This window comes from Phyllobates terribilis, unplaced genomic scaffold, assembly GCF_046119375.1.
Source record: "Phyllobates terribilis strain yellow unplaced genomic scaffold, ASM4611937v1 Scaffold_3__8_contigs__length_932513732, whole genome shotgun sequence".
Lineage (NCBI taxonomy): Eukaryota > Metazoa > Chordata > Amphibia > Anura > Dendrobatidae > Phyllobates > Phyllobates terribilis.
This window is the reverse complement of record NW_027362763.1, coordinates 29,672,174-29,699,102: the sequence shown is the minus strand read 5'-3', so window position 1 is coordinate 29,699,102 and position 26,929 is coordinate 29,672,174. Positions and strand designations below refer to the sequence as shown.

The 26,929-nt window shown below is 51.4% G+C and overlaps 1 protein-coding gene across 16 annotated transcripts in view; it reads left to right on the top strand.

Moving 5' to 3' along the window:
* The window catches only part of OTOF (otoferlin), a 628,499-nt gene that overhangs the window by 312,544 nt on the left and 289,026 nt on the right, over positions 1–26,929 (top strand). For 15 of the 16 annotated variants that reach the window (XM_073673817.1, XM_073673815.1, XM_073673810.1 and 12 more), the window contains one exon: positions 14,892–15,109. In XM_073673817.1, coding sequence (XP_073529918.1) covers positions 14,892–15,109 — 218 coding nt within the window. Of the gene's footprint in view, positions 1–14,891; positions 15,110–17,131; positions 17,200–26,929 lie in introns of those variants that run through there. The other variant, XM_073673822.1, reaches the window with a different exon arrangement.

Genomic DNA, 26,929 nt, shown 5'->3' with positions numbered 1-26,929 from the left:
AGTGAGTGACTGCTTGCTGGGGAGTGACTGCTTGCTGTGGGAGTGAGTGACTGCTGGCTGTGGGTGTGAGTGACTGCTTGCTGTGGGAGTGACTGACTGCTTGCTGGGGAGTCAGTGACTGCTTGCTGTGGGAGTGAGTGACTGCTTGCTGTGGGAGTGAGTGACTGCTTGCTGTGGAAGTGAGTGACTGCTTGCTGTGGGAGTGAGTGACTGCTTGCTGTCGGAGCGAGTGACTGCTTGCTGTGGGAGTGAGTGACTGCTTGCTGTGGGAGTGAGTGACTGCTTGCTGTGGGAGTGAGTGACTGCTTGCTGTGGGAGTGAGTGACAGCTTGCTGGGGAGTGAGTGACTGCTTGCTGTGGGAGTGACTGACTGCTTGCTGTGGGAGTGAGTGACTGCTTGCTGTGGGAGTGAGTGACTGCTTGCTGTGGGAGTGAGTGACTGCTTGCTGTGGGAGTGAGTGACAGCTTGCTGGGGAGTGAGTGACTGCTTGCTCTGGGAGTGAGTGACTGCTTGCTGTGGGAGTGAGTGACTGCTTGCTGTGGGAGTGAGTGACTACTTGCTGTGGGAGTGAGTGACTGCTTGCTGTGGAAGTGAGTGACTGCTTGCTGTGGGAGTGAGTGACTGCTTGCTGGGGAGTCAGTGACTGCTTGCTGTGGGAGTGAGTGACTGCTTGCTGTGGGAGTGAGTGACAGCTTGCTGGGGAGTGAGTGACTGCTTGCTGTGGGAGTGAGTGACTGCTTGCTGTGGGAGTGAGTGACTGCTTGCTGTGGGAGTGAGTGACAGCTTGCTGGGGAGTGAGTGACTGCTTGCTGTGGGAGTGAGTGACTGCTTGCTGTGGGAGTGAGTGACTGCTTGCTCTGGGAGTGAGTGACTGCTTGCTGTAGGAGTGAGTGACTGCTTGCTGTGGGAGTGAGTGACTGCTTGCTGTGGGAGTGACTGACTGCTTGCTGTGGGAGTGAGTGACAGCTTGCTGGGGAGTGAGTGACAGCTTGCTGGGGAGTGAGTGACTGCTTGCTGTGGGAGTGACTGACTGCTTGCTGTGGGAGTGACTGACTGCTTGCTGGGGAGTGAGTGACTGCTTGTTGTGGGAGTGAGTGACTGCTTGTTGTGGGAGTGAGTGACTGCTTGCTGTGGGAGTGAGAGACTGCTTGCTGTGGGAGTGAGTGACTGCTTGCTGTGGGAGTGAGTGACTGCTTGCTGGGGAGTGAGTGACTGCTTGCTGGGGAGTGACTGCTTGCTGTGGGAGTGAGTGACTGCTGGCTGTGGGTGTGAGTGACTGCTTGCTGTGGGAGTGACTGACTGCTTGCTGGGGAGTCAGTGACTGCTTGCTGTGGGAGTGAGTGACTGCTTGCTGTGGGAGTGAGTGACTGCTTGCTGTGGAAGTGAGTGACTGCTTGCTGTGGGAGTGAGTGACTGCTTGCTGTCGGAGCGAGTGACTGCTTGCTGTGGGAGTGAGTGACTGCTTGCTGTGGGAGTGAGTGACTGCTTGCTGTGGGAGTGAGTGACAGCTTGCTGGGGAGTGAGTGACTGCTTGCTGTGGGAGTGACTGACTGCTTGCTGTGGGAGTGAGTGACTGGTTGCTGTGGAAGTGAGTGACTGCTTGCTGTGGGAGTGAGTGACAGCTTGCTGGGGAGTGAGTGACTGCTTGCTCTGGGAGTGAGTGACTGCTTGCTGTGGGAGTGAGTGACTGCTTGCTCTGGGAGTGAGTGACTGCTTGCTGTGGGAGTGAGTGCTTGCTGTGGGAGTGACTGACTGCTTGCTGTGGGAGTGAGTGAGTGCTTGCTGTGGGAGTGACTGACTGCTTGCTGTGGGAGTGAGTGACTGCTTGCTGTGGGAGTGAGTGACAGCTTGCTGGGGAGTGAGTGACTGCTTGCTGTCTGAGTGAGTGACTGCTTGCTGTGGGAGTGAGTGACAGCTTGCTGGGGAGTGAGTGACTGCTTTCTGTGGGAGTGAGTGACTGCTTGCTGTGGGAGTGAGTGACTGCTTGCTGTGGGAGTGAGTGACAGCTTGCTGGGGAGTGAGTGACTGCTTGCTCTGGGAGTGACTGACTGCTTGCTGTGGGAGTGACTGACTGCTTGCTGTGGGAGTGAGTGACTGCTTGCTGTGGGAGTGAGTGACAGCTTGCTGGGGAGTGAGTGATTGCTTGCTGTGGGAGTGAGTGACTGCTTGCTGTGGGAGTGAGTGATAGCTTGCTGGGGAGTGAGTGACTGCTTGCTCTGGGAGTGAGTGACTGCTTGCTGTGGGAGTGAGTGACTGCTTGCTGTGGGAGTGACTGACTGCTTGCTGTGGGAGTGAGTGACTGCTTGCTGGGGAGTGAGTGACTGCTTGCTCTGGGAGTGAGTGACTGCTTGCTGTAGGAGTGAGTGACTGCTTGCTGTGGGAGTGACTGACTGCTTGCTGTGGGAGTGACTGACTGCTTGCTGTGGGAGTGAGTGACAGCTTGCTGGGGAGTGACTGACTGCTTGCTGTGGGAGTGAGTGACTGCTTGCTGTGGGAGTGAGTGACTGCTTGCTGTGGGAGTGAGTGACTGCTTGCTGTGGCAGTGACTGACTGCTTGCTGGGGAGTGAGTGACTGCTTGTTGTGGGAGTGTGTGACTGCTTGTTGTGGGAGTGAGTGACTGCTTGCTGTGGGAGTGAGAGACTGCTTGCTGTGGGAGTGAGTGACTGCTTGCTGTGGGAGTGAGTGACTGCTTGCTGTGGGAGTGAGTGACAGCTTGCTGGGGAGTGAGTGACTGCTTGCTGTGGGAGTGAGTGACTGCTTGCTGTGGGAGTGAGTGACAGCTTGCTGGGGAGTGAGTGACTGCTTGCTGTGGGAGTGAGTGACTGCTTGCTCTGCGAGGGAGTGACTGCTTGCTGTGGGAGTGACTGACTGCTTGCTGTGGGAGTGAGTGACTGCTTGCTGTGGGAGTGAGTGACAGCTTGCTGGGGAGTGAGTGACTGCTTGCTGTGGAAGTGAGTGACTGCTTACTGTGGGAATGAGTGACAGCTTGCTGGGGAGTGAGTGACTGCTTGCTCTGGGAGTGAGTGACTGCTTGCTGTGGGAGTGAGTGAGTGCTTGCTGTGGGAGTGACTGACTGCTTGCTGTGGGAGTGAGTGAGTGCTTGCTGTGGGAGTGACTGACTGCTTGCTGTGGGAGTGAGTGACTGCTTGCTGTGGGAGTGAGTGACAGCTTGCTGGGGAGTGAGTGACTGCTTGCTGTCTGAGTGAGTGACTACTTGCTGTGGGAGTGAGTGACAGCTTGCTGGTGAGTGAGTGACTGCTTGCTGTGGGAGTGAGTGACTGCTTGCTGTGGGAGTGAGTGACTGCTTGCTGTGGGAGTGAGTGACAGCTTGCTGGGGAGTGAGTGACTGCTTGCTCTGGGAGTGACTGACTGCTTGCTGTGGGAGTGACTGACTGCTTGCTGTGGGAGTGAGTGACTGCTTGCTGTGGGAGTGAGTGACAGCTTGCTGGGGAGTGAGTGATTGCTTGCTGTGGGAGTGAGTGACTGCTTGCTGTGGGAGTGAGTGACAGCTTGCTGGGGAGTGAGTGACTGCTTGCTCTGGGAGTGAGTGACTGCTTGCTGTGGGAGTGAGTGACTGCTTGCTGTGGGAGTGACTGACTGCTTGCTGTGGGAGTGAGTGACTGCTTGCTGGGGAGTGAGTGACTGCTTGCTCTGGGAGTGAGTGACTGCTTGCTGTAGGAGTGAGTGACTGCTTGCTGTGGGAGTGACTGACTGCTTGCTGTGGGAGTGACTGACTGCTTGCTGTGGGAGTGACTGACTGCTTGCTGTGGGAGTGAGTGACAGCTTGCTGGGGAGTGACTGACTGCTTGCTGTGGGAGTGAGTGACTGCTTGCTGTGGGAGTGAGTGACTGCTTGCTGTGGGAGTGAGTGACTGCTTGCTGTGGCAGTGACTGACTGCTTGCTGGGGAGTGAGTGACTGCTTGTTGTGGGAGTGTGTGACTGCTTGTTGTGGGAGTGAGTGACTGCTTGCTGTGGGAGTGAGAGACTGCTTGCTGTGGGAGTGAGTGACTGCTTGCTGTGGGAGTGAGTGACTGCTTGCTGGGGAGTGAGTGACTGCTTGCTGGGGAGTGACTCCTTGCTGTGTGAGTGAGTGACTGCTGGCTGTGGGTGTGAGTGACTGCTTGCTGTGGGAGTGACTGACTGCTTGCTGGGGAGTCAGTGACTGCTTGCTGTGGGAGTGAGTGACTGCTTGCTGTGGGAGTGAGTGACTGCTTGCTGTGGAAGTGAGTGACTGCTTGTTGTGGAAGTGAGTGACTGCTTGCTGTGGGAGTGAGTGACTGCTTGCTGTGGGAGTGAGTGACTGCTTGCTGGGGAGTCAGTGACTGCTTGCTGTGGGAGTGAGTGACTGCTTGCTGTGGGAGTGAGTGACAGCTTGCTGGGGAGTGAGTGACTGCTTGCTGTGGGAGTGAGTGACTGCTTGCTGTGGGAGTGAGTGACTGCTTGCTGTGGGAGTGAGTGACAGCTTGCTGAGGAGTGAGTGACTGCTTGCTGTGGGAGTGAGTGACTGCTTGCTGTGGGAGTGAGTGACTGCTTGCTCTGGGAGTGAGTGACTGCTTGCTGTAGGAGTGAGTGACTGCTTGCTGTGGGAGTGAGTGACTGCTTGCTGTGGGAGTGACTGACTGCTTGCTGTGGGAGTGAGTGACAGCTTGCTGGGGAGTGAGTGACAGCTTGCTGGGGAGTGAGTGACTGCTTGCTGTGGGAGTGACTGACTGCTTGCTGTGGGTGTGACTGACTGCTTGCTGGGGAGTGAGTGACTGCTTGTTGTGGGAGTGAGTGACTGCTTGTTGTGGGAGTGAGTGACTGCTTGCTGTGGGAGTGAGGGACTGCTTGCTGTGGGAGTGAGTGACTGCTTGCTGTGCGAGTGAGTGACTGCTTGCTGGGGAGTGAGTGACTGCTTGCTGGGGAGTGACTGCTTGCTGTGGGAGTGAGTGACTGCTGGCTGTGGGTGTGAGTGACTGCTTGCTGTGGGAGTGACTGACTGCTTGCTGGGGAGTCAGTGACTGCTTGCTGTGGGAGTGAGTGACTGCTTGCTGTGGAAGTGAGTGACTGCTTGCTGTGGGAGTGAGTGACTGCTTGCTGTGGGAGTGACTGACTGCTTGCTGGGGAGTCAGTGACTGCTTGCTGTGGGAGTGAGTGACTGCTTGCTGTGGGAGTGACTGACTGCTCTGGGAGTGACTGACTGCTTGCTGTGGGAGTGAGTGACTGCTTGCTGTGGGAGTGAGTGACTGCTTGCTGTGGGAGTGACTGCTTGCTGGGGAGTCAGTGACTGCTTGCTGTGGGAGTGACTGCTTGCTGTGGGAGTGAGTGACTGCTTGCTGTGGGAGTGAGTGACTGCTTGTTGTGGAAGTGAGTGACTGCTTGCTGTGGGAGTGAGTGACTGCTTGCTGTATGAGTGAGTGACTGCTTGCTGTAGGAGTGACTGCTTGCTGTGGGAGTGAGTGACGGCTTGCTGTGGGAGTGAGTGCTTGCTGTGGGAGTGAGTGACTGCTTGCTGTAGGAGTGACTGCTTGCTGTGGGAGTGAGTGACTGCTTGCTGTGGGAGTGACTGATTGCTTGCTGTGGGAGTGAGTGATTGCTTGCTGTGGGAGTGAGTGACTGCTTGCTGTAGGAGTGACTGCTTGCTGTGGGAGTGAGTGACTGCTTGCTGTGGGAGTGAGTGACTGCTTGCTGTGGGAGTGAGTGACTGCTTGCTGTAGGAGTGACTGCTTGCTGTGGGAGTGAGTGACTGCTTGCTGTGGGAGTGAGTGATTGCTTGCTGTGGGAGTGAGTGATTGCTTGCTGTGGGAGTGAGTGACTGCTTGCTGTGGGAGTGAGTGACTGCTTGCTGTGGGAGTGACTTAGTGCTTGCTGTGGGAGTGAGTGACTGCTTACTGTGGGAGTGACTGACTGCTTGCTGTGGGAGTGACTGACTGCTTGCTGGGGAGTCAGTGACTGCTTGCTGTGGGAGTGAGTGACTGCTTGCTGTGGGAGTGACTGACTGCTCTGGGAGTGACTGACTGCTTGCTGTGGGAGTGAGTGACTGCTTGCTGTGGGAGTGAGTGACTGCTTGCTGTGGGAGTGACTGCTTGCTGGGGAGTCAGTGACTGCTTGCTGTGGGAGTGACTGCTTGCTGTGGGAGTGATTGACTGCTTGCTGTGGGAGTGAGTGACTGCTTGCTGTGGAAGTGAGTGATTGCTTGCTGTGGGAGTGAGTGACGGCTTGCTGTGGGAGTGAGTGACTGCTTGTTGTAGGAGTGACTGCTTGCTGTGGGAGTGAGTGACTGCTTGCTGTGGGAGTGAGTGATTGCTTGCTGTGGGAGTGAGTGACTGCTTGCTGTGGGAGTGAGTGACTGCTTGCTGCGGAGTCAGTGACTGCTTGCTGTGGAAGTGAGTGACTGCTTGCTGTGGGAGTGACTGACTGCTTGCTGTAGGAGTGAGTGACTGCTTGCTGTGGAAGTGAGTGACTGCTTGCTGTGGGAGTGAGTGACTGTTTGCTGTGGGAGTGACTGCTTGCTGGGGAGTCAGTGACTGCTTGCTGTGGGAGTGAGTGACTGCTTGCTGTAGGAGTGAGTGACTGCTTGCTGTGGGAGTGAGTGACTGCTTGCTGGGGAGTCAGTGACTGCTTGCTGTGGAAGTGAGTGACTGCTTGCTGTGGGAGTGAGTGACTGCTTGCTGTGGGAGTGAGTGACTGCTTGCTGGGGAGTCAGTGACTGCTTGCTGTGGGAGTGAGTGACTGCTTGCTGTGGGAGTGAGTGACAGCTTGCTGGGGAGTGAGTGACTGCTTGCTGTGGGAGTGAGTGACTGCTTGCTGTGGGAGTGAGTGACTGCTTGCTGTGGGAGTTAGTGACAGCTTGCTGGGGAGTGAGTGACTGCTTGCTGTGGGAGTGACTGACTGCTTGCTGTGGGAGTGAGTGACTGCTTGCTGTGGGAGTGAGTGACTGCTTGCTCTGGGAGTGAGTGACTGCTTGCTGTAGGAGTGAGTGACTGCTTGCTGTGGGAGTGAGTGACTGCTTGCTGTGGGAGTGACTGACTGCTTGCTGTGGGAGTGAGTGACAGCTTGCTGGGGAGTGAGTGACAGCTTGCTGGGGAGTGAGTGACTGCTTGCTGTGGGAGTGAGTGACTGCTTGCTGTGGGAGTGACTGACTGCTTGCTGTGGGAGTGACTGACTGCTTGCTGGGGAGTGAGTGACTGCTTGTTGTGGGAGTGAGTGACTGCTTGTTGTGGGAGTGAGTGACTGCTTGCTGTGGGAGTGAGTGACTGCTTGCTGTGGGAGTGAGTGACTGCTTGCTGTGGGAGTGAGTGACTGCTTGCTGTGGAGTGAGTGACTGCTTGCTGGGGAGTGACTGCTTGCTGTGGGAGTGAGTGACTGCTGGCTGTGGGTGTGAGTGACTGCTTGCTGTGGGAGTGACTGACTGCTTGCTGGGGAGTCAGTGACTGCTTGCTGTGGGAGTGAGTGACTGCTTGCTGTGGGAGTGAGTGACTGCTTGCTGTGGAAGTGAGTGACTGCTTGCTGTGGGAGTGAGTGACTGCTTGCTGTGGGAGTGACTGACTGCTTGCTGGGGAGTCAGTGACTGCTTGCTGTGGGAGTGAGTGACTGCTTGCTGTGGGAGTGACTGACTGCTCTGGGAGTGACTGACTGCTTGCTGTGGGAGTGAGTGACTGCTTGCTGTGGGAGTGAGTGACTGCTTGCTGTGGGAGTGACTGCTTGCTGGGGAGTCAGTGACTGCTTGCTGTGGGAGTGACTGCTTGCTGTGGGAGTGACTGCTTGCTGTGGGAGTGAGTGACTGCTTGCTGTGGAAGTGAGTGACTGCTTGCTGTGGGAGTGAGTGACTGCTTGCTGTGGGAGTGAGTGACTGCTTGCTGTAGGAGTGACTGCTTGCTGTGGGAGTGAGTGACTGCTTGCTGTGGGAGTGAGTGATTGCTTGCTGTGGGAGTGAGTGACTGCTTGCTGTGGGAGTGAGTGACTGCTTGCTGTAGTAGTGACTGCTTGCTGTGGGAGTGAGTGACTGCTTGCTGTGGGAGTGAGTGATTGCTTGCTGTGGGAGTGAGTGATTGCTTGCTGTGGGAGTGAGTGACTGCTTGCTGTGGGAGTGAGTGACTGCTTTCTGTGGGAGTGACTTACTGCTTGCTGTGGGAGTGAGTGACTGCTTACTGTTGGAGTGACTGACTGCTTGCTGTGGGAGTGACTGACTGCTTGCTGGGGAGTCAGTGACTGCTTGCTGTGGGAGTGAGTGACTGCTTGCTGTGGGAGTGACTGACTGCTCTGGGAGTGACTGACTGCTTGCTGTGGGAGTGAGTGACTGCTTGCTGTGGGAGTGAGTGACTGCTTGCTGTGGGAGTGACTGCTTGCTGGGGAGTCAGTGACTGCTTGCTGTGGGAGTGACTGCTTGCTGTGGGAGTGAGTGACTGCTTGCTGGGGAGTCAGTGACTGCTTGCTGTGGGAGTGAGTGACTGCTTGCTGTGGAAGTGAGTGACTGCTTGCTGTGGGAGTGAGTGACGGCTTGCTGTGGGAGTGAGTGACTGCTTGTTGTAGGAGTGACTGCTTGCTGTGGGAGTGAGTGACTGCTTGCTGTGGGAGTGAGTGATTGCTTGCTGTGGGAGTGAGTGACTGCTTGCTGTGGGAGTGAGTGACTGCTTGCTGGGGAGTCAGTGACTGCTTGCTGTGGAAGTGAGTGACTGCTTGCTGTGGGAGTGACTGACTGCTTGCTGTAGGAGTGAGTGACTGCTTGCTGTGGGAGTGAGTGACTGCTTGCTGTGGGAGTGAGTGACTGCTTGCTGTGGGAGTGACTGCTTGCTGGGGGAGTGAGTGACTGCTTGCTGTGGGAGTGAGTGACTGCTTGCTGGGGAGTCAGTGACTGCTTGCTGTGGAAGTGAGTGACTGCATGCTGTGGGAGTGAGTGACTGCTTGCTGTGGGAGTGAGTGACTGCTTGCTGTGGGAGTGCCTGACTGCTTGCTGTGGGAGTGAGTGACTGCTTGCTGTGGGAGTGAGTGACTGCTTGCTGTGGAAGTGAGTGACTGCTTGCTGTGGGAGTGAGTGACTGCTTGCTGGGGAGTCAGTGACTGCTTGCTGTGGAAGTGAGTGACTGCTTGCTGTGGGAGTGAGTGACTGCTTGCTGTGGGAGTGAGTGACTGCTTGCTGTGGGAGTGCCTGACTGCTTGCTGTGGGAGTGAGTGACTGCTTGCTGTGGGAGTGAGTGACTGCTTGCTGTGGGAGTGACTGACTGCTTGCTGGGGAGTCAGTGACTGCTTGCTGTGGGAGAGAGTGACTGCTTGCTGGGAAGTGACTGACTGCTTGCTGTGGGAGAGAGTGACTGCTTGCTGTGGGAGTGAATGACTGCTTGCTGTGGGAGTGAGTGACTGCTTGCTGTGGGAGTGAGTGACTGCTTGCTGTGGGAGTGAGTGACTGCTTGCTGTGGGAGTGACTTACTGCTTGCTGTGGGAGTGAGTGACTGCTTACTGTGGGAGTGACTGACTGCTTGCTGTGGGAGTGACTGACTGCTTGCTGGGGAGTCAGTGACTGCTTGCTGTGGGAGTGAGTGACTGCTTGCTGTGGGAGTGACTGACTTCTCTGGGAGTGAGTGACTGCTTGCTGTGGGAGTGAGTGACTGCTTGCTGTGGAAGTGAGTGACTGCTTGCTGTGGGAGTGAGTGACTGCTTGCTGTGAGAGTGAGTGACTGCTTGCTGTAGGAGTGACTGCTTGCTGTGGGAGTGAGTTACTGCTTGCTGTGGGAGTGATTGCTTGCTGTGGGAGTGAGTGACTGCTTGCTGTGGGAGTGAGTGACTGCTTGCTGGGGAGTCAGTGACTGCTTGCTGTGGAAGTGAGTGACTGCTTGCTGTGGGAGTGACTGACTGCTTGCTGTAGGAGTGAGTGACTGCTTGCTGTGGGAGTGAGTGACTGCTTGCTGTGGGAGTGAGTGACTGCTTGCTGTGGGAGTGACTGCCTGCTGGGGAGTCAGTGACTGCTTGCTGTGGGAGTGAGTGACTGCTTGCTGTGGGAGTGAGTGACTGCTTGCTGTGGGAGTGAGTGACTGCTTGCTGGGGAGTCAGTGACTGCTTGCTGTCGGAGTGACTGCTTGCTGTGGGAGTGAGTGACTGCTTGCTGTGGGAGTGAGTGAGTGCTTGCTGGGGAGTCAGTGACTGCTTGCTGTGGAAGTGAGTGACTGCTTGCTGTGGGAGTGAGTGACTGCTTGCTGTGGGAGTGAGTGACTGCTTGCTGTGGGAGTGCCTGACTGCTTGCTGTGGGAGTGAGTGACTGCTTGCTGTGGAAGTGAGTGACTGCTTGCTGTGGGAGTGAGTGACTGCTTGCTGGGGAGTCAGTGACTGCTTGCTGTGGAAGTGACTGCTTGCTGTGGGAGTGAGTGACTGCTTGTTGTGGGAGTGCCTGACTGCTTGCTTTGGGAGTGAGTGACTGCTTGCTGTGGGAGTGAGTGTCTGCTTGCTGTGGGAGTGACTGACTGCTTGCTGGGGAGTCAGTGACTGCTTGCTGTGGGAGAGAGTGACTGCTTGCTGGGAAGTGACTGACTGCTTGCTGTGGGAGAGAGTGACTGCTTGCTGTGGGAGTGATGACTGCCTGCTGTGGGAGTGAGTGACTGCTTGCTGTGGGAGTGAGTGACTGCTTGCTGTGGGAGTGAGTGACTGGTCCTCATGTAAAGAAACCAGTGGCTGGTAGAGGACGTTATGGCCTTTTCCTCAGCGACCAATCACCTCACTTCTTTCACTTTCTATCTACCACTACGACGATGCCAGCTGGGCTGTGATTGGCTGTCCGGTGCCACCCGCCATATTGTCTGCTCCTCTGCGGTATCGCTCATTTATTGATACTTTCTAAAATTTCTAGTTGAATCTTAAAAGATGAAAGACCCCAAGAATCAGAAATAGTCACAATGGAGTCATGATGACCATAACAGGACTGTGTGTGGTCCACAGGTGATACACGGGTCACAGCAGAAGGGGGAGCGGCTTATGGAGGGCGTGGCTTATTCAAAAGGGTGTGGCATATAGTCACCTATACCACATACCTCACTCCTCTAAAACAGGGTTCCCCAACTCCAGTCCTCGCGGCCACCAACAGGCCATGTTTTCAGGATTTCCTCAGTATTACACAGACAATAATGCCATCACCTGTGCAAAACTGAGGAAATCCTGAAAACATGGCCTGTTGGTGGCCGCGAGGACTGGAGTTGGGGAACCCTGCTCTAAAGACTGGGAAAGGAGGGCAGACTGAAGTGCAAGGCCGCCATTAGTCCCTTAGTGATCCCACCCAGTACAAAGCCCCCACAGTGCCCCTACCCTCACACACACACAGTATGGCGCCCCCTCAACATTCATGCACAGTATAGTGCCCCTCACACACAGTATGAATCCCCCACAACACTCCAGGTACAGTATAGTGCCCCCCACACACAGTATGAAGCCCCCACAACACCCCAGGCACAGTATAGTGCCCCTCACATACAGTATGAAGCCCCCACAACACTCCAGGCACAGTATAGTGCCCCTCACACACAGTATGACGCCCCCACAACACTCCAGGCACAGTATAGTGCCCCCCACACACAGTATGAAGCCCCCACAACACTCCAGGCACAGTATAGTGCCCCTCACACACAGTATGATGCCCCCACAACACTCCAGGCACAGTATAGTGCCCCCCACACACAGTATGAAGCCCCCACAACACTCCAGGCACAGTATATTGCCCCCCACACACAGTATGAAGCCCCCACAACACTCCAGGCACAGTATAGTGCCCCTCACACACAGTATGAAGCCCCCACAACACTCCAGGCACAGTATAGTGCCCCTCACACACAGTATGAAGCCCCCACAACACTCCAGGCACAGTATAGTGCCCCCCACACACAGTATGAAGCCCCCACAACACTCCAGGCACAGTATAGTGCCCCTCACACACAGTATGACGCCCACACAACATTCATGCACAGTATAGTGCCCCTCACACACAGTATGAAGCCCCCACAACACGCCAGGCACAGTATAGTGCCCCCCACACACAGTATGAAGCCCCCACAACACTCCAGGCACAGTATAGTGCCCCTCACACACAGTATGAAGCCCCCACAACACTCCAGGCACAGTATAGTGCCCCCCACACACAGTATGAAGCCCCCACAACACTCCAGGCACAGTATAGTGCCCCTCACACAGTATGAAGCCCTCACAACACTCCAGGCACAGTATAGTGCCCCCCACACACAGTATGAAGCCCCCACAACACTCCAGGCACAGCATAGTGCCCCTCACACACAGTATGAAGCCCCCACAACACTCCAGGCACAGTATAGTGCCCCCCACACACAGTATGAAGCCCCCACAACACTCCAGGCACAGTATAGTGCCCCTCACACACAGTATGAAGCCCCCACAACACTCCAGGCACAGTATAGTGCCCCCCACACACAGTATGAAGCCCCCACAACACTCCAGGCACAGTATAGTGCCCCTCACACACAGTATGAAGCCCCCACAACACTCCAGGCACAGTATAGTGCCCCTCACACACAGTATGATGCCCCCACAACACTCCAGGCACAGTATAGTGCCCCTCACACACAGTATGAAGCCCCCACAACACTCCAGGCACAGTATAGTGCCCCTCACACACAGTATGACGCCCACACAACATTCATGCACAGTATAGTGCCCCTCACACACAGTATGAAGCCCCCACAATATTCACACACAGTATAGTGCCCCTCACACAGTATGAAGCCCCCACAGTGCCCCCACACAGTATATACTCCCATTGTACCACAACACAATATGAAGCCCCCTCAGTGCCCTCCACACAGTATAAAATGCTTAACATACCCCACAGACTGTGAAGTTCCCACAGTGCCCCCACATATAGTATGAAGCCCCCACAACACTCCAGGCACAGTATAGTGCCCCTCACAGACAGTATGAAGCCCCCACAACACTCCAGGCACAGTATAGTGCCCCTCACATACAGTATGAAGCCCCCACAATATTCACACACAGTATATTGCCCCCCACACAGTATGAAGCCCCCACAGTGCCCCCACACAGTATAAACCCCCATTGTACCACAACACAATATGAAGCCCCCTCAGTGCCCGCCACACAGTATAAAATGCTAAACATACCCCACAGACTGTGAAGTTCCCACAGTGCCCCCACATATAATATGAAGCCCCTACACACAGTATAAAACCCCACAATACCCCCCCCCCTCCACACACAGTATAATCCCCACAGTATGAAGCCACCAAATTCTTCCCACCCACCCACAGTATGAAGCCCCCACAGGGCCCCACACATGAAATAAAACCCTCACACTATCCACACACAGTATATAGATGCCACAGTGCCCCCCCCCCCCACACACACAGTATATAGATGCCACGCTGCACCCCCAGATAGTATAAAACCCCACAGTGCCAGCCACACAGTATGAAGCCCCCTCTTTAGTGTGCCCTGCTTCTCTGCTGCCTCGCTGGTCTCTGCTGCCCACTCATGTGACCTGAGGGTACTTGCAGGTCTTTCAGTCTCTACCCAGACTGATCGGTGGAGCCGGGTCTGTCCTTTCCCTGCTCCATCATTATATCCTATGGGCATAGATACACTTGGAATCGGGACAAACCTCAGGAACCAGGTGACAGCTCCACAAATTTGGGACTGTCCCGTTGGATTCGGGCCACGTGGGAGCCGTGCGGTTGGGAGGTGTCCAGACCCTCCATAGCCCCAGCTCTTCTTTACCTCCACATCACCTTCTTATAGAAGTCATGTGACCTTACCCCCCGCCGCCCTTCTATAAGAGGGGGACACAAGGCGAAGGGAGTCATATCCACTCATTTTGTCAGGACAGCTCTGCGAACCCTCTTTTGCTTTCCCAGTGGAACTACAAGTGACAGCATGCAGATAAAGCATGACTACCGATGAAGGAGTGCAACGAAAGAAAGCAGCATTGTGGGGGGCAGTGCGCTCAGACGTCTGGGTCCTGACTTCTCTGCGCCTCCAACTTTCTGTAACTTTTTTTTGCAATTGGCAACTTTCTTTTTTTTTTTGGTGCAATTTAAAACTTTTTCCAAGCGTTTTGCACAATTCGCTACTTTTGGGGGATGGGTTATGCCACAAACTGGCGTCAACCGCTTGATAAATGTGCGCCAATGAGTCTGTGCACTGTCTGCGGAAAATGCAGTGACATGCAGGTCTGAACAAGGCACGAACGGAGGTCTCTTTGGCTGCACTTATGGGTCACCCATATTTTCTGTGATCAGCAGGGCGAGCGTTATGTCAGCGGTTGTCTCAGTCATCACCGGTATCACGGGATGACGATAGGCCGCATGTTTTTCCTCTTTTGCAAAACTTTTTTTTTTTTTTTTGCAATTTACAACTTTTTTTTTTGCATGTTTTTTTGTACAATGTGTAACTTTGTGTTTGATTCTTTTGAGCAGTTTGTTACTTTTTTTTTATGCACTGTTGACACCTAACGCCCCAAAATGTCTCAATATAATCATGAGACAATCACAGGGTGTCGCTTTGTGGTCGTTCGCTGCAAGAGAGTAACAACTAGCGGGGAGGAAAACAAAAAATTGGGAAAAAAATTCCATATATATATTTATACATGGAAAAAAAAACATCCACTCGGTGTGAGAAATGAGCCACCTCCGTAGACCGATAACGAAGCAATGATACGAAAGGTCCAAGAAAAAACATAAAATACCGTCGTTAACCCCTAATCATGATCGCCTTTACCGATTTGTTCCCAACTCTTACATGTTGATCATAAATTACAGAAAGACACAACGCTGCCCAACCTCAAAATTTTGGTAAATTTTTAGACTTTTGAGCTACGATATAATTTCTTTGACTATTCTGCTGGTAAGATGACATTTCTCTCATCTGATTTTTCTTCATGTCTTTCAGACCAGCGTCAGTATCGAGATCAGGTACCAGACCATGGACGGATCGGTGGGCGCTTGGAATGACGGGGAGTTTTTAGATAATTCTCAAATGAGAGGTGAAGTGGACGGCAATTTCCATCTAGAGACGGACAGCCTGCTTTCCGGACATACTAATAACTCAGCCGTGTCTCCGGGAAGATCCCACCAAAGCCTGCAATCAGGAGAGAGGGTCTTCAGAAGGTAAACGTCCACCACGGTGATGTATGGGGAGAATGAGTCTTCCGGCTCTTCCCGTATATAAACATAGACTTTAAGGGCGGCTCCACATTGCGCTCAGTAACTCTGTATGACGAGGGGTCTTGGCGAATGATCATCGTTCCCTCCTTATACTCCTGCCATTGTTTCTCCAAGTCGAAGCAGAAAGATGAGACACATTTATGGTTCTGTAGGCATCTCAATGACGTTCTCCTGATCCTTGTGATTGTCCTTTTCCACCTTTTTCTTCACCTTTTCTAAATGTAATGGTCCAAGGTTTAGGAGTGCCCTCAAAGGGATTGTCCAGGGGATAAACATGATCTTAAAAAGCCTCAGACTACATCCACCGAAGCTCTCGTTCAGAGGCTTTCCCAGTCCTTGGTGGCTACTAGTGGTGAGCGAGTATGTTCTATTAACCCTTTCGCCGAGTATGCTCAGGCCGAGCACTGAGCATTTACAGCTGCTCGATGATAAGGTTAAATCGCTCCTGTGTGCATGATTTGCGACTGTTTGACAGTTTTATTACATGGGAGGAATGTCTATTTCTTACACATTCCTCCCATGTAATAAAGCTGTCAAACAGTCGCAAATCATGCACCCGGGAGCGATTCAACCATATCACCGAGCAGCTGTAAATACTCGGAGCTCGGCCTGAGCATACTCCGAGCATACTCGAACAGAACATACTCACTCAACCCTAGTGGCTACACATCTCCTCTTTGTATTTGAGGGGTTTGCTCACCTTCCTAACCACATTTTTATCATCCAAATATACCTATAATAAAACAAAACAAGGTCTCGCATGAAATTTTTTATTTTTTTTTGTTCACACGAGATCTATTATTCTCTTGGTCTACTGCTTCCAAGCAAATCTCCATCGCAACAGACTACTAAATCCTGTGTTGTCCGATCCTGTAGCGAGACCCTTCCCCACCCGATAAGCAAGATGATAGAGATAAGTATGACTTACAGGATCAGACTACACAGGGCGGGATTGTAGTCTGTTACCATGGTGACACATAGAGCCTAGGAGCTGTAGATACAAAACGAGCGTTTCATTTTAGTGTCCCATAAAAATGATTGTGTTAGGAGACAGGGACTGATGAGAGAGCCAAATATTTTGGGGGTCTTTTATCTTTATAATTTTTGGGGGATTGTCTCCATCCATCGTTTGCTGGTCTTCTGGCTTTTCCAGTGAGCCGGGACCTCTCATGAAGGTTTGGTCATGGTAGCCCTGGCGTTACATGGTCTCAGGTTCACCGTGAGTAGATGAGATCTCATTTCTTTACCCGGTGTAGACGCCGCTGTTCTCCTGACATCCGGCGATGTTTTTCCTTTGTTCCTGCGCCTGAGATATGGCCTTCATCTTCCCTGTATATAAATCTTATCTATTTAGTCAAGTGGGAGTTGTCCTCATCTCTTCTCTGAGGGTGTGGTCTTTGAGGAACACTCCCACTTGGTTTAAAAATACCAGAATCACATAACAGGGAAGAGGAGGCCATATCTCAAAAGAAAAACATCGCCGTATGTCAGGAGAACAGCGGCGTTTTACGCCAGGTGAAGAAGTTATGTCAGGCGACAAGTCCTCTTTAAGGGATCGGCCGAATTTCGAATTCAGCTCTGGAGCTTAAGTCATGACGTGGTGAGAAGATCAGTAATGAAAAGGATTTCTAAATTTCCAGTCTAGAGATTTTCTCCAGTTTCCTCCCTATCTTTCATCCTTCATTATTAATCTTGGCCGCCTTCTCATTTTAATATATTCCATCTCTGCCGACCATCGCCATTTACGGAGGAGCTTTCATTTCTAAAATCCTCCCATCCGCCGGGTTCTCGAGCTCTTGGTTTCATTGGACGGCCCAGCGGAGACTCTTGTGTTCTTACAAGAAAGCGATAATCACCAGCGAGGAGCATAAATCAAAGGCAGCCGTCCATCACACAGAGGAGAAGAAGCGGCCATCAAAGTCCTGTCCCTGTGTCACTAGCCGCGGGAGGGGAAGCTGCACATAGCCGCACTGCAATATGGGCGAATATCCGAAATATGGAGCTTAAAGGGCTCGTCCACACCTGTCCTCCAGGTACCCCTTGGATCTAGATGCAAAACCGGGGTCTGTACTCACCTCATTATTGTCCTGGCATCTCAATGCCAGGCAGAAGCTGCAAAAGCAAATACATATTTTAGGGTGCATAAATAGACGTGGTCGAGTTACAGTCATGGGCTAGGCCTTCATTGACCCTGTATCTAAATATCCCGGACTAGATGGTTTGTTGTTGGCGCCCCGTACCCAGATCAGATATGATCACCTTTGATGAGACCAACAATGAGTATAAATGTGTACGAGGCCGACAAGTGCATGTGGACAGAAGGCGGATCCATCATCAATAGGGGAAAATAGAAAATTATCATCAATGTAGGAATATAGGAAAGGGTTCTCTACTTTAAAAGGAGTAGAGGTTGGGCGTCACAGCAAATATTGATCTGATGACTGATGTTACTGAGAGTTATAATTCCCGAGGGGTGATCCCTGGGATCGGGAAGTAAATTTCTTTAGTCATAAGTTATTTTTGTTCTCAGGCTATTCAGGGGATTTCTCCATCATTAATATAAGAATATTGGGAAGGGTTCTTTCCAGTAAGAGCAGTACAAGAAGGCATACCATATTGATCTCCTGACTGATGCTAATGAGTTATAATTCATGATTCATTACTGACAGAAGAGTGAAGATTTTCTGCTTTTATTCTGATGGCAGCCAGATTACAGATAAAGTCCAGGCATGAGCAATCAATCATGTAAGCGTGGAGGGTTCTTTACTGTAAGAGCAGTCAGACTGGGGACTCCAGGCTAATACATTGAGGAGCTCCATATTTATCACATGACTGATGTTACAGAGAATTATAATCGATAAGGAAGGAGGGGGACCGATATCTGATCCCCGGAAATGATGGGACCACGATGGGGGTCAAGGATGAGCTTTCTTTAGTCGTGAGATAACACTGACCACAGGGGATCCGGGGATTTATCTATCTCTGGAACAATCATTAATAGAAAACATGGAGTCCAAACACGAGCAATCGACATTACAGAACTGGAACTAACAACGGTCGCCATAGACTAAGGGTGAATGGTGTGGGGGCGCTCTCCCGTCTGCACAGGTGCCGTCCTCCTGTACTCTCTGGAGCTTCAACCTATCAGATCCTAAAGAACAAAAGGTAATAAAGTGAGTGTAGCAGCAGAGGAGATGTAGCAGAGTGGATGTAGTAGTGTGAGTGCAGCAGCAGAGGAGATGTAGCAGAGTGGGTGTAGTAGTGTGAGTGTAGCAGCAGAGGAGATGTAGCAGAGTGGATGTAGTAGTGTGAGTGTAGCAGCAGAGGAGATGTAGCAGAGTGGATGTAGTAGTGTGAGTGTAGCAGCAGAGGAGATGTAGCAGAGTGGATGTAGTACTGTGAGTGTAGCAGCAGAGGAGATGTAGCAGAGTGGATGTAGTGTGAGTGTAGCAGCAGAGGAGATGTAGCAGAGTGGATGTAGTAGTGTGAGTGTAGCAGCAGAGGAGATGTAGCAGAGTGGATGTAGTAGTGTGAGTGTAGCAGCAGAGGAGATGTAGCAGAGTGGGTGTAGTAGTGTGAGTGTAGCAGCAGAGGAGATGTAGCAGAGTGGATGTAGTGTGAGTGTAGCAGCAGAGGAGATGTAGCAGAGTGGATGTAGTAGTGTGAGTGTAGCAGCAGAGGAGATGTAGCAGAGTGGGTGTAGTAGTGTGAGTGTAGCAGCAGAGTAGATGTAGCAGAGTGGATGTAGTAGTGTGAGTGTAGCAGCAGAGGAGATGTAGCAGAGTGGATGTAGTAGTGTGAGTGTAGTAGCAGAGGAGATGTAGCAGAGTGGATGTAGTAGTGTGAGTGTAGCAGCAGAGGAGATGTAGCAGAGTGGATGTAGTGTGAGTGTAGCAGCAGAGGAGATGTAGCAGAGTGGATGTAGTAGTGTGAGTGCAGCAGCAGAGGAGATGTAGCAGAGTGGATGTAGTACTGTGAGTGTAGCAGCAGAGGAGATGTAGGCGATTGGATGTAGTAGTGTGAGTGTAGCAGCAGAGGAGATGTAGCAGAGTGGGTGTAGTAGTGTGAGTATAGCAGCAGAGGAGATGTAGGCGATTGGATGTAGTAGTGTGAGTGTAGCAGCAGAGGAGATGTAGCAGAGTGGGTGTAGTAGTGTGAGTGCAGCAGCAGAGGAGATGTAGCAGAGTGGATGTAGTACTGTGAGTGTAGCAGCAGAGGAGATGTAGCAGAGTGGATGTAGTACTGTGAGTGTAGCAGCAGAGGAGATGTAGCAGAGTGGATGTAGTGTGAGTGTAGCAGCAGAGGAGATGTAGCAGAGTGGATGTAGTAGTGTGAGTGTAGCAGCAGAGGAGATGTAGCAGAGTGGATGTAGTAGTGTGAGTGTAGCAGCAGAGGAGATGTAGCAGAGTGGGTGTAGTAGTGTGAGTGTAGCAGCAGAGGAGATGTAGCAGAGTGGATGTAGTGTGAGTGTAGCAGCAGAGGAGATGTAGCAGAGTGGATGTAGTAGTGTGAGTGTAGCAGCAGAGGATATGTAGCAGAGTGGATGTAGTAGTGTGAGTGTAGCAGCAGAGGAGATGTAGCAGAGTGGATGTAGTAGTGTGAGTGTAGCAGCAGAGGAGATGTAGCAGAGTGGATGTAGTACTGTGAGTGTAGCAGCAGAGGAGATGTAGCAGAGTGGATGTAGTACTGTGAGTGTAGCAGCAGAGGAGATGTAGCAGAGTGGATGTAGTGTGAGTGTAGCAGCAGAGGAGATGTAGCAGAGTGGATGTAGTAGTGTGAGTGTAGCAGCAGAGGAGATGTAGCAGAGTGGATGTAGTAGTGTGAGTGTAGCAGCAGAGGAGATGTAGCAGAGTGGGTGTAGTAGTGTGAGTGTAGCAGCAGAGGAGATGTAGCAGAGTGGATGTAATGTGAGTGTAGCAGCAGAGGAGATGTAGCAAAGTGGATGTAGTAGTGTGAGTGTAGCAGCAGAGGAGATGTAGCAGAGTGGATGTAGTAGTGTGAGTGTAGCAGCAGAGGAGATGTCGCAGAGTGGATGTAGTAGTGTGAGTGTAGCAGAAGAGGAGATGTAGCAGAGTGGATGTAGTAGTGTGAGTGTAGCAGCAGAGGAGATGTAGCAGAGTGGATGTAGTAGTGTGAGTGTAGCAGCAGAGGAGATGTAGCAGAGTGGATGTAGTAGTGTGAGTGTAGCAGCAGAGGAGATGTAGCAGAGTGGATGTAGTAGTGTGAGTGTAGCAGCAGAGGAGATGTAGCAGAGTGGATGTAGTGTGAGTGTAGCAGCAGAGGAGATGTAGCAGAGTGGATGTAGTAGTGTGAGTGCAGCAGCAGAGGAGATGTAGCAGAGTGGATGTAGTAGTGTGAGTGTAGCAGCAGAGGAGATGTAGCAGAGTGGATGTAGTAGTGTGAGTGCAGCAGCAGAGGAGATGTAGCAGCGTGGATGTAGTAGTGTGAGTGTAGCAGCAGAGGAGATGTAGCAGAGTGGATGTAGTAGTGTGAGTGCAGCAGCAGAGGAGATGTAGCAGAGTGGATGTAGTAGTGTGAGTGTAGCAGCAGAGGAGATGTAGCAGAGTGGATGTAGTAGTGTGAGTGTAGCAGAGTGGATGTAGTAGTGTGAGTGCAGTAGCAGAGGAGATGTAGCAGAGTGGATGTAGTAGTGTGAGTGTAACAATAGAGGAGATGTAGCAGAGTGGATGTAGTACTGTGAGTGTAACAATAGAGGAGATGTAGCAGAGTGGATGTAGTAATGTGAGTGTAGCAGCAGAGGAGATGTAGCAGAGTGGATGTAGTAGTGTGAGTGTAGCAGCAGAGGAGATGTAGCAGATTGGATGTAGTACTGTGAGTGTAACAATAGAGGATATGTAGCACAGTGGATGTAGTACTGTGAGTGTAGCAGCAGAGGAGATGTAGCAGAGTGGATGTAGTAATGTGAGTGTAGCAGCAGAGGAGATGTAGCAGAGTGGATGTAGTAGTGTGAGTGCAGCAGCAGAGGAGATGTAGCAGAGTGGATGTAGTAGTGTGAGTGTAGCAGCAGAGGAGATGTAGCAGAGTGGATGTAGTAGTGTGAGTGTAGCAGAGTGGATGTAGTAGTGTGAGTGCAGTAGCAGAGGAGATGTAGCAGAGTGGATGTAGTAGTGTGAGTGTAACAATAGAGGAGATGTAGCAGAGTGGATGTAGTACTGTGAGTGTAGCAGCAGAGGAGATGTAGCAGAGTGGACGTAGTAATGTGAGTGTAGCAGCAGAGGAGATGTAGCAGAGTGGATGTAGTAGTGTGAGTGTAGCAGCAGAGGAGATGTAGCAGAGTGGATGTAGTACTGTGAGTGTAGCAGCAGAGGAGATGTAGCAGAGTGGATGTAGTAATGTGAGTGTAGCAGCAGAGGAGATGTAGCATAGTGGATGTAGTAGTGTGAGTGCAGCAGCAGAGGAGATGTAGCAGAGTGGGTGTAGTAGTGTGAGTGTAACAATAGAGGATATGTAGCAGAGTGGATGTAGTACTGTGAGTGTAGCAGCAGAGGAGATGTAGCAGAGTGGATGTAGTAATGTGAGTGTAGCAGCAGAGGAGATGTAGCATAGTGGATGTAGTAGTGTGAGTGCAGCAGCAGAGGAGATGTAGCAGAGTGGGTGTAGTAGTGTGAGTGTAGCAGCAGAGGAGATGTAGCAGAGTGGATGTAGTAGTGTGAGTGCAGCAGCAGAGGAGATGTAGCAGAGTGGGTGTAGTAGTGTGAGTGTAGCAGCAGAGGAGATGTAGCAGAGTGGATGTAGTAGTGTGAGTGTAGCAGCAGAGGAGATGTAGCAGAGTGGATGTAGTAGTGTGAGTGTAGCAGCAGAGGAGATGTAGCAGAGTGGATGTAGTACTGTGAGTGTAGCAGCAGAGGAGATGTAGCAGAGTGGATGTAGTACTGTGAGTGTAGCAGCAGAGGAGATGTAGCAGAGTGGATGTAGTAGTGTGAGTGTAGCAGCAGAGGAGATGTAGCAGAGTGGATGTAGTAGTGTGAGTGTAGCAGCAGAGGAGATGTAGCAGAGTGGGTGTAGTAGTGTGAGTGTAGCAGCAGAGGAGATGTAGCAGAGTGGATGTAGTGTGAGTGTAGCAGCAGAGGAGATGTAGCAGAGTGGATGTAGTAGTGTGAGTGTAGCAGCAGAGGAGATGTAGCAGAGTGGATGTAGTAGTGTGAGTGTAGCAGCAGAGGAGATGTAGCAGAGTGGATGTAGTAGTGTGAGTGTAGCAGCAGAGGAGATGTCGCAGAGTGGATGTAGTAGTGTGAGTGTAGCAGTAGAGGAGATGTAGCAGAGTGGATGTAGTAGTGTGAGTGTAGCAGCAGAGGAGATGTAGCAGAGTGGGTGTAGTAGTGTGAGTGTAGCAGCAGAGGAGATGTAGCAGAGTGGATGTAGTAGTGTGAGTGTAGCAGCAGAGGAGATGTAGCAGAGTGGATGTAGTAGTGTGAGTGTAGCAGCAGAGGAGATGTAGCAGAGTGGATGTAGTAGTGTGAGTGTAGCAGCAGAGGAGATGTAGCAGAGTGGATGTAGTGTGAGTGTAGCAGCAGAGGAGATGTAGCAGAGTGGATGTAGTAGTGTGAGTGCAGCAGCAGAGGAGATGTAGCAGAGTGGATGTAGTAGTGTGAGTGTAGCAGCAGAGGAGATGTAGCAGAGTGGATGTAGTAGTGTGAGTGCAGCAGCAGAGGAGATGTAGCAGCGTGGATGTAGTAGTGTGAGTGTAGCAGCAGAGGAGATGTAGCAGAGTGGATGTAGTAGTGTGAGTGCAGCAGCAGAGGAGATGTAGCAGAGTGGATGTAGTAGTGTGAGTGTAGCAGCAGAGGAGATGTAGCAGAGTGGATGTAGTAGTGTGAGTGTAGCAGAGTGGATGTAGTAGTGTGAGTGCAGTAGCAGAGGAGATGTAGCAGAGTGGATGTAGTAGTGTGAGTGTAACAATAGAGGAGATGTAGCAGAGTGGATGTAGTACTGTGAGTGTAGCAGCAGAGGAGATGTAGCAGAGTGGATGTAGTAATGTGAGTGTAGCAGCAGAGGAGATGCAGCAGAGTGGATGTAGTAGTGTGAGTGTAGCAGCAGAGGAGATGTAGCAGATTGGATGTAGTACTGTGAGTGTAACAATAGAGGAGATGTAGCAGAGTGGATGTAGTACTGTGAGTGTAGCAGCAGAGGAGATGTAGCAGAGTGGATGTAGTAGTGTGAGTGCAGCAGCAGAGGAGATGTAGCAGAGTGGGTGTAGTAGTGTGAGTGTAGCAGCAGAGGAGATGTAGCAGAGTGGATGTAGTAGTGTGAGTGCAGCAGCAGAGGAGATGTAGCAGAGTGGATGTAGTAATTTGAGTGTAGCAGTAGAGGAGATGTAGCAGAGTGGATGTAGTAGTGTGAGTGTAGCAGCAGAGGAGATGTAGCAGAGTGGATGTAGTAGTGTGAGTGTAGCAGCAGAGGAGATGTAGCAGAGTGGATGTAGTAGTGTGAGTGTAGCAGCAGAGGATATGTAGCAGAGTGGATGTAGTAATGTGAGTGTAGCAGTAGAGGAGATGTAGCAGAGTGGATGTAGTAGAGTGAGTGTAGCAGCAGAGGAGATGTAGCAGAGTGGATGTAGTAGTGTGAGTACAGCAGCAGAGGAGATGTAGCAGAGTGGATGTAGTAGGAGTGTAGCAGCAGAGGAGATGTAGCAGAGTGGATGTAGTAGTGTGAGTGCAGCAGCAGAGGAGATGTAGCAGAGTGGATGTAGTACTGTGAGTGTAGCAGCAGAGGAGATGTAGCAGAGTGGATGTAGTACTGTGAGTGTAGCAGCAGAGGAGATGTAGCAGAGTGGATGTAGTAGTGTGAGTGTAGCAGCAGAGGAGATGTAGCAGAGTGGATGTAGTAGTGTGAGTGTAGCAGCAGAGGAGATGTAGCAGAGTGGATGTAGTAGTGTGAGTGTAGCAGCAGAGGAGATGTAGCAGAGTGGATGTAGTACTGTGAGTGTAGCAGCAGAGGAGATGTAGCAGAGTGGATGTAGTGTGAGTGTAGCAGCAGAGGAGATGTAGCAGAGTGGATGTAGTAGTGTGAGTGTAGCAGCAGAGGAGATGTAACAGAGTGAATGTAGTAGTGTGAGTGTAGCAGTAGAGGAGATGTAGCAGAGTGGATGTAGTAGTGTGAGTGTAGCAGCAGAGGAGATGTAGCAGAGTGGATGTAGTAGTGTGAGTACAGCAGCAGAGGAGATGTAGCAGAGTGGATGTAGTAGGAGTGTAGCAGCAGAGGAGATGTAGCAGAGTGGATGTAGTAGTGTGAGTGCAGCAGCAGAGGAGATGTAGCAGAGTGGATGTAGTACTGTGAGTGTAGCAGCAGAGGAGATGTAGCAGAGTGGATGTAGTACTGTGAGTGTAGCAGCAGAGGAGATGTAGCAGAGTGGATGTAGTAGTGTGAGTGCAGCAGCAGAGGAGATGTAGCAGAGTGGGTGTAGTAGTGTGAGTGTAGCAGCAGAGGAGATGTAGCAGAGTGGATGTAGTAGTGTGAGTGCAGCAGCAGAGGAGATGTAGCAGAGTGGATGTAGTAATTTGAGTGTAGCAGTAGAGGAGATGTAGCAGAGTGGATGTAGTAGTGTGAGTGTAGCAGCAGAGGAGATGTAGCAGAGTGGATGTAGTAGTGTGAGTGTAGCAGCAGAGGAGATGTAGCAGAGTGGATGTAGTAGTGTGAGTGTAGCAGCAGAGGATATGTAGCAGAGTGGATGTAGTAATGTGAGTGTAGCAGTAGAGGAGATGTAGCAGAGTGGATGTAGTAGTGTGAGTGTAGCAGCAGAGGAGATGTAGCAGAGTGGATGTAGTAGTGTGAGTACAGCAGCAGAGGAGATGTAGCAGAGTGGATGTAGTAGGAGTGTAGCAGCAGAGGAGATGTAGCAGAGTGGATGTAGTAGTGTGAGTGCAGCAGCAGAGGAGATGTAGCAGAGTGGATGTAGTACTGTGAGTGTAGCAGCAGAGGAGATGTAGCAGAGTGGATGTAGTACTGTGAGTGTAGCAGCAGAGGAGATGTAGCAGAGTGGATGTAGTAGTGTGAGTGTAGCAGCAGAGGAGATGTAGCAGAGTGGATGTAGTAGTGTGAGTGTAGCAGCAGAGGAGATGTAGCAGAGTGGATGTAGTAGTGTGAGTGTAGCAGCAGAGGAGATGTAGCAGAGTGGATGTAGTACTGTGAGTGTAGCAGCAGAGGAGATGTAGCAGAGTGGATGTAGTGTGAGTGTAGCAGCAGAGGAGATGTAGCAGAGTGGATGTAGTAGTGTGAGTGTAGCAGCAGAGGAGATGTAACAGAGTGAATGTAGTAGTGTGAGTGTAGCAGTAGAGGAGATGTAGCAGAGTGGATGTAGTAGTGTGAGTGTAGCAGCAGAGGAGATGTAGCAGAGTGGATGTAGTAGTGTGAGTACAGCAGCAGAGGAGATGTAGCAGAGTGGATGTAGTAGGAGTGTAGCAGCAGAGGAGATGTAGCAGAGTGGATGTAGTAGTGTGAGTGCAGCAGCAGAGGAGATGTAGCAGAGTGGATGTAGTACTGTGAGTGTAGCAGCAGAGGAGATGTAGCAGAGTGGATGTAGTACTGTGAGTGTAGCAGCAGAGGAGATGTAGCAGAGTGGATGTAGTAGTGTGAGTGTAGCAGCAGAGGAGATGTAGCAGAGTGGATGTAGTAGTGTGAGTTTAGCAGCAGAGGAGATGTAGCAGAGTGGATGTAGTAGTGTGAGTGTAGCAGCAGAGGAGATGTAGCAGAGTGGATGTAGTAGTGTGAGTGTAGCAGCAGAGGAGATGTAGCAGAGTGGATGTAGTAGTGTGAGTGTAGCAGCAGAGGAGATGTAGCAGAGTGGATGTAGTAGTGTGAGTGTAGCAGTAGAGGAGATGTAGCAGAGTGGATGTAGTAGTGTGAGTGTAGCAGCAGAGGAGATGTAGCAGAGTGGATGTAGTGTGAGTGTAGCAGCAGAGGAGATGTAGCAGAGTGGATGTAGTAGTGTGAGTGTAGCAGCAGAGGAGATGTAACAGAGTGAATGTAGTAGTGTGAGTGTAGCAGTAGAGGAGATGTAGCAGAGTGGATGTAGTAGTGTGAGTGTAGCAGCAGAGGAGATGTAGCAGAGTGGATGTAGTAGTGTGAGTGTAGCAGCAGAGGAGATGTAACAGAGTGGATGTAGTAGTGTGAGTGTAGCAGTAGAGGAGATGTAGCAGAGTGGATGTAGTAGTGTGAGTGTAGCAGCAGAGGAGATGTAGCAGAGTGGATGTAGTAGTGTGAGTGTAGCAGCAGAGGAGATGTAGCAGAGTGGATGTAGTAATGTGAGTGTAGCAGCAGAGGAGATGTAGCAGAGTGGGTGTAGTAGTGTGAGTGTAGCAATAGAGGAGATGTAGCAGAGTGGATGTAGTAGTGTGAGTGCAGCAGCAGAGGAGATGTAGCAGAGTGGATGTAGTAGTGTGAGTGTAGCAGCAGAGGAGATGTAGCAGAGTGGATGTATTAGTGTGAGTGCAGCAGCAGAGGAGATGTAGCAGAGTGGATGTAGTAGTGTGAGTGTAGCAGCAGAGGAGATGTAGCAGAGTGGGTGTAGTAGTGTGAGTGTAGCAGTAGAGGAGATGTAGCAGAGTGGATGTAGTAGTGTGAGTGTAGCAGCAGAGGAGATGTAGCAGAGTGGATGTAGTAGTGTGAGTGCAGCAGCAGAGGAGATGTAGCAGAGTGGATGTAGTAGTGTGAGTGTAGCAGCAGAGGAGATGTAGCAGAGTGGGTGTAGTAGTGTGAGTGTAGCAGCAGAGGAGATGTAGCGGAGTGGATGTAGTAGTGTGAGTG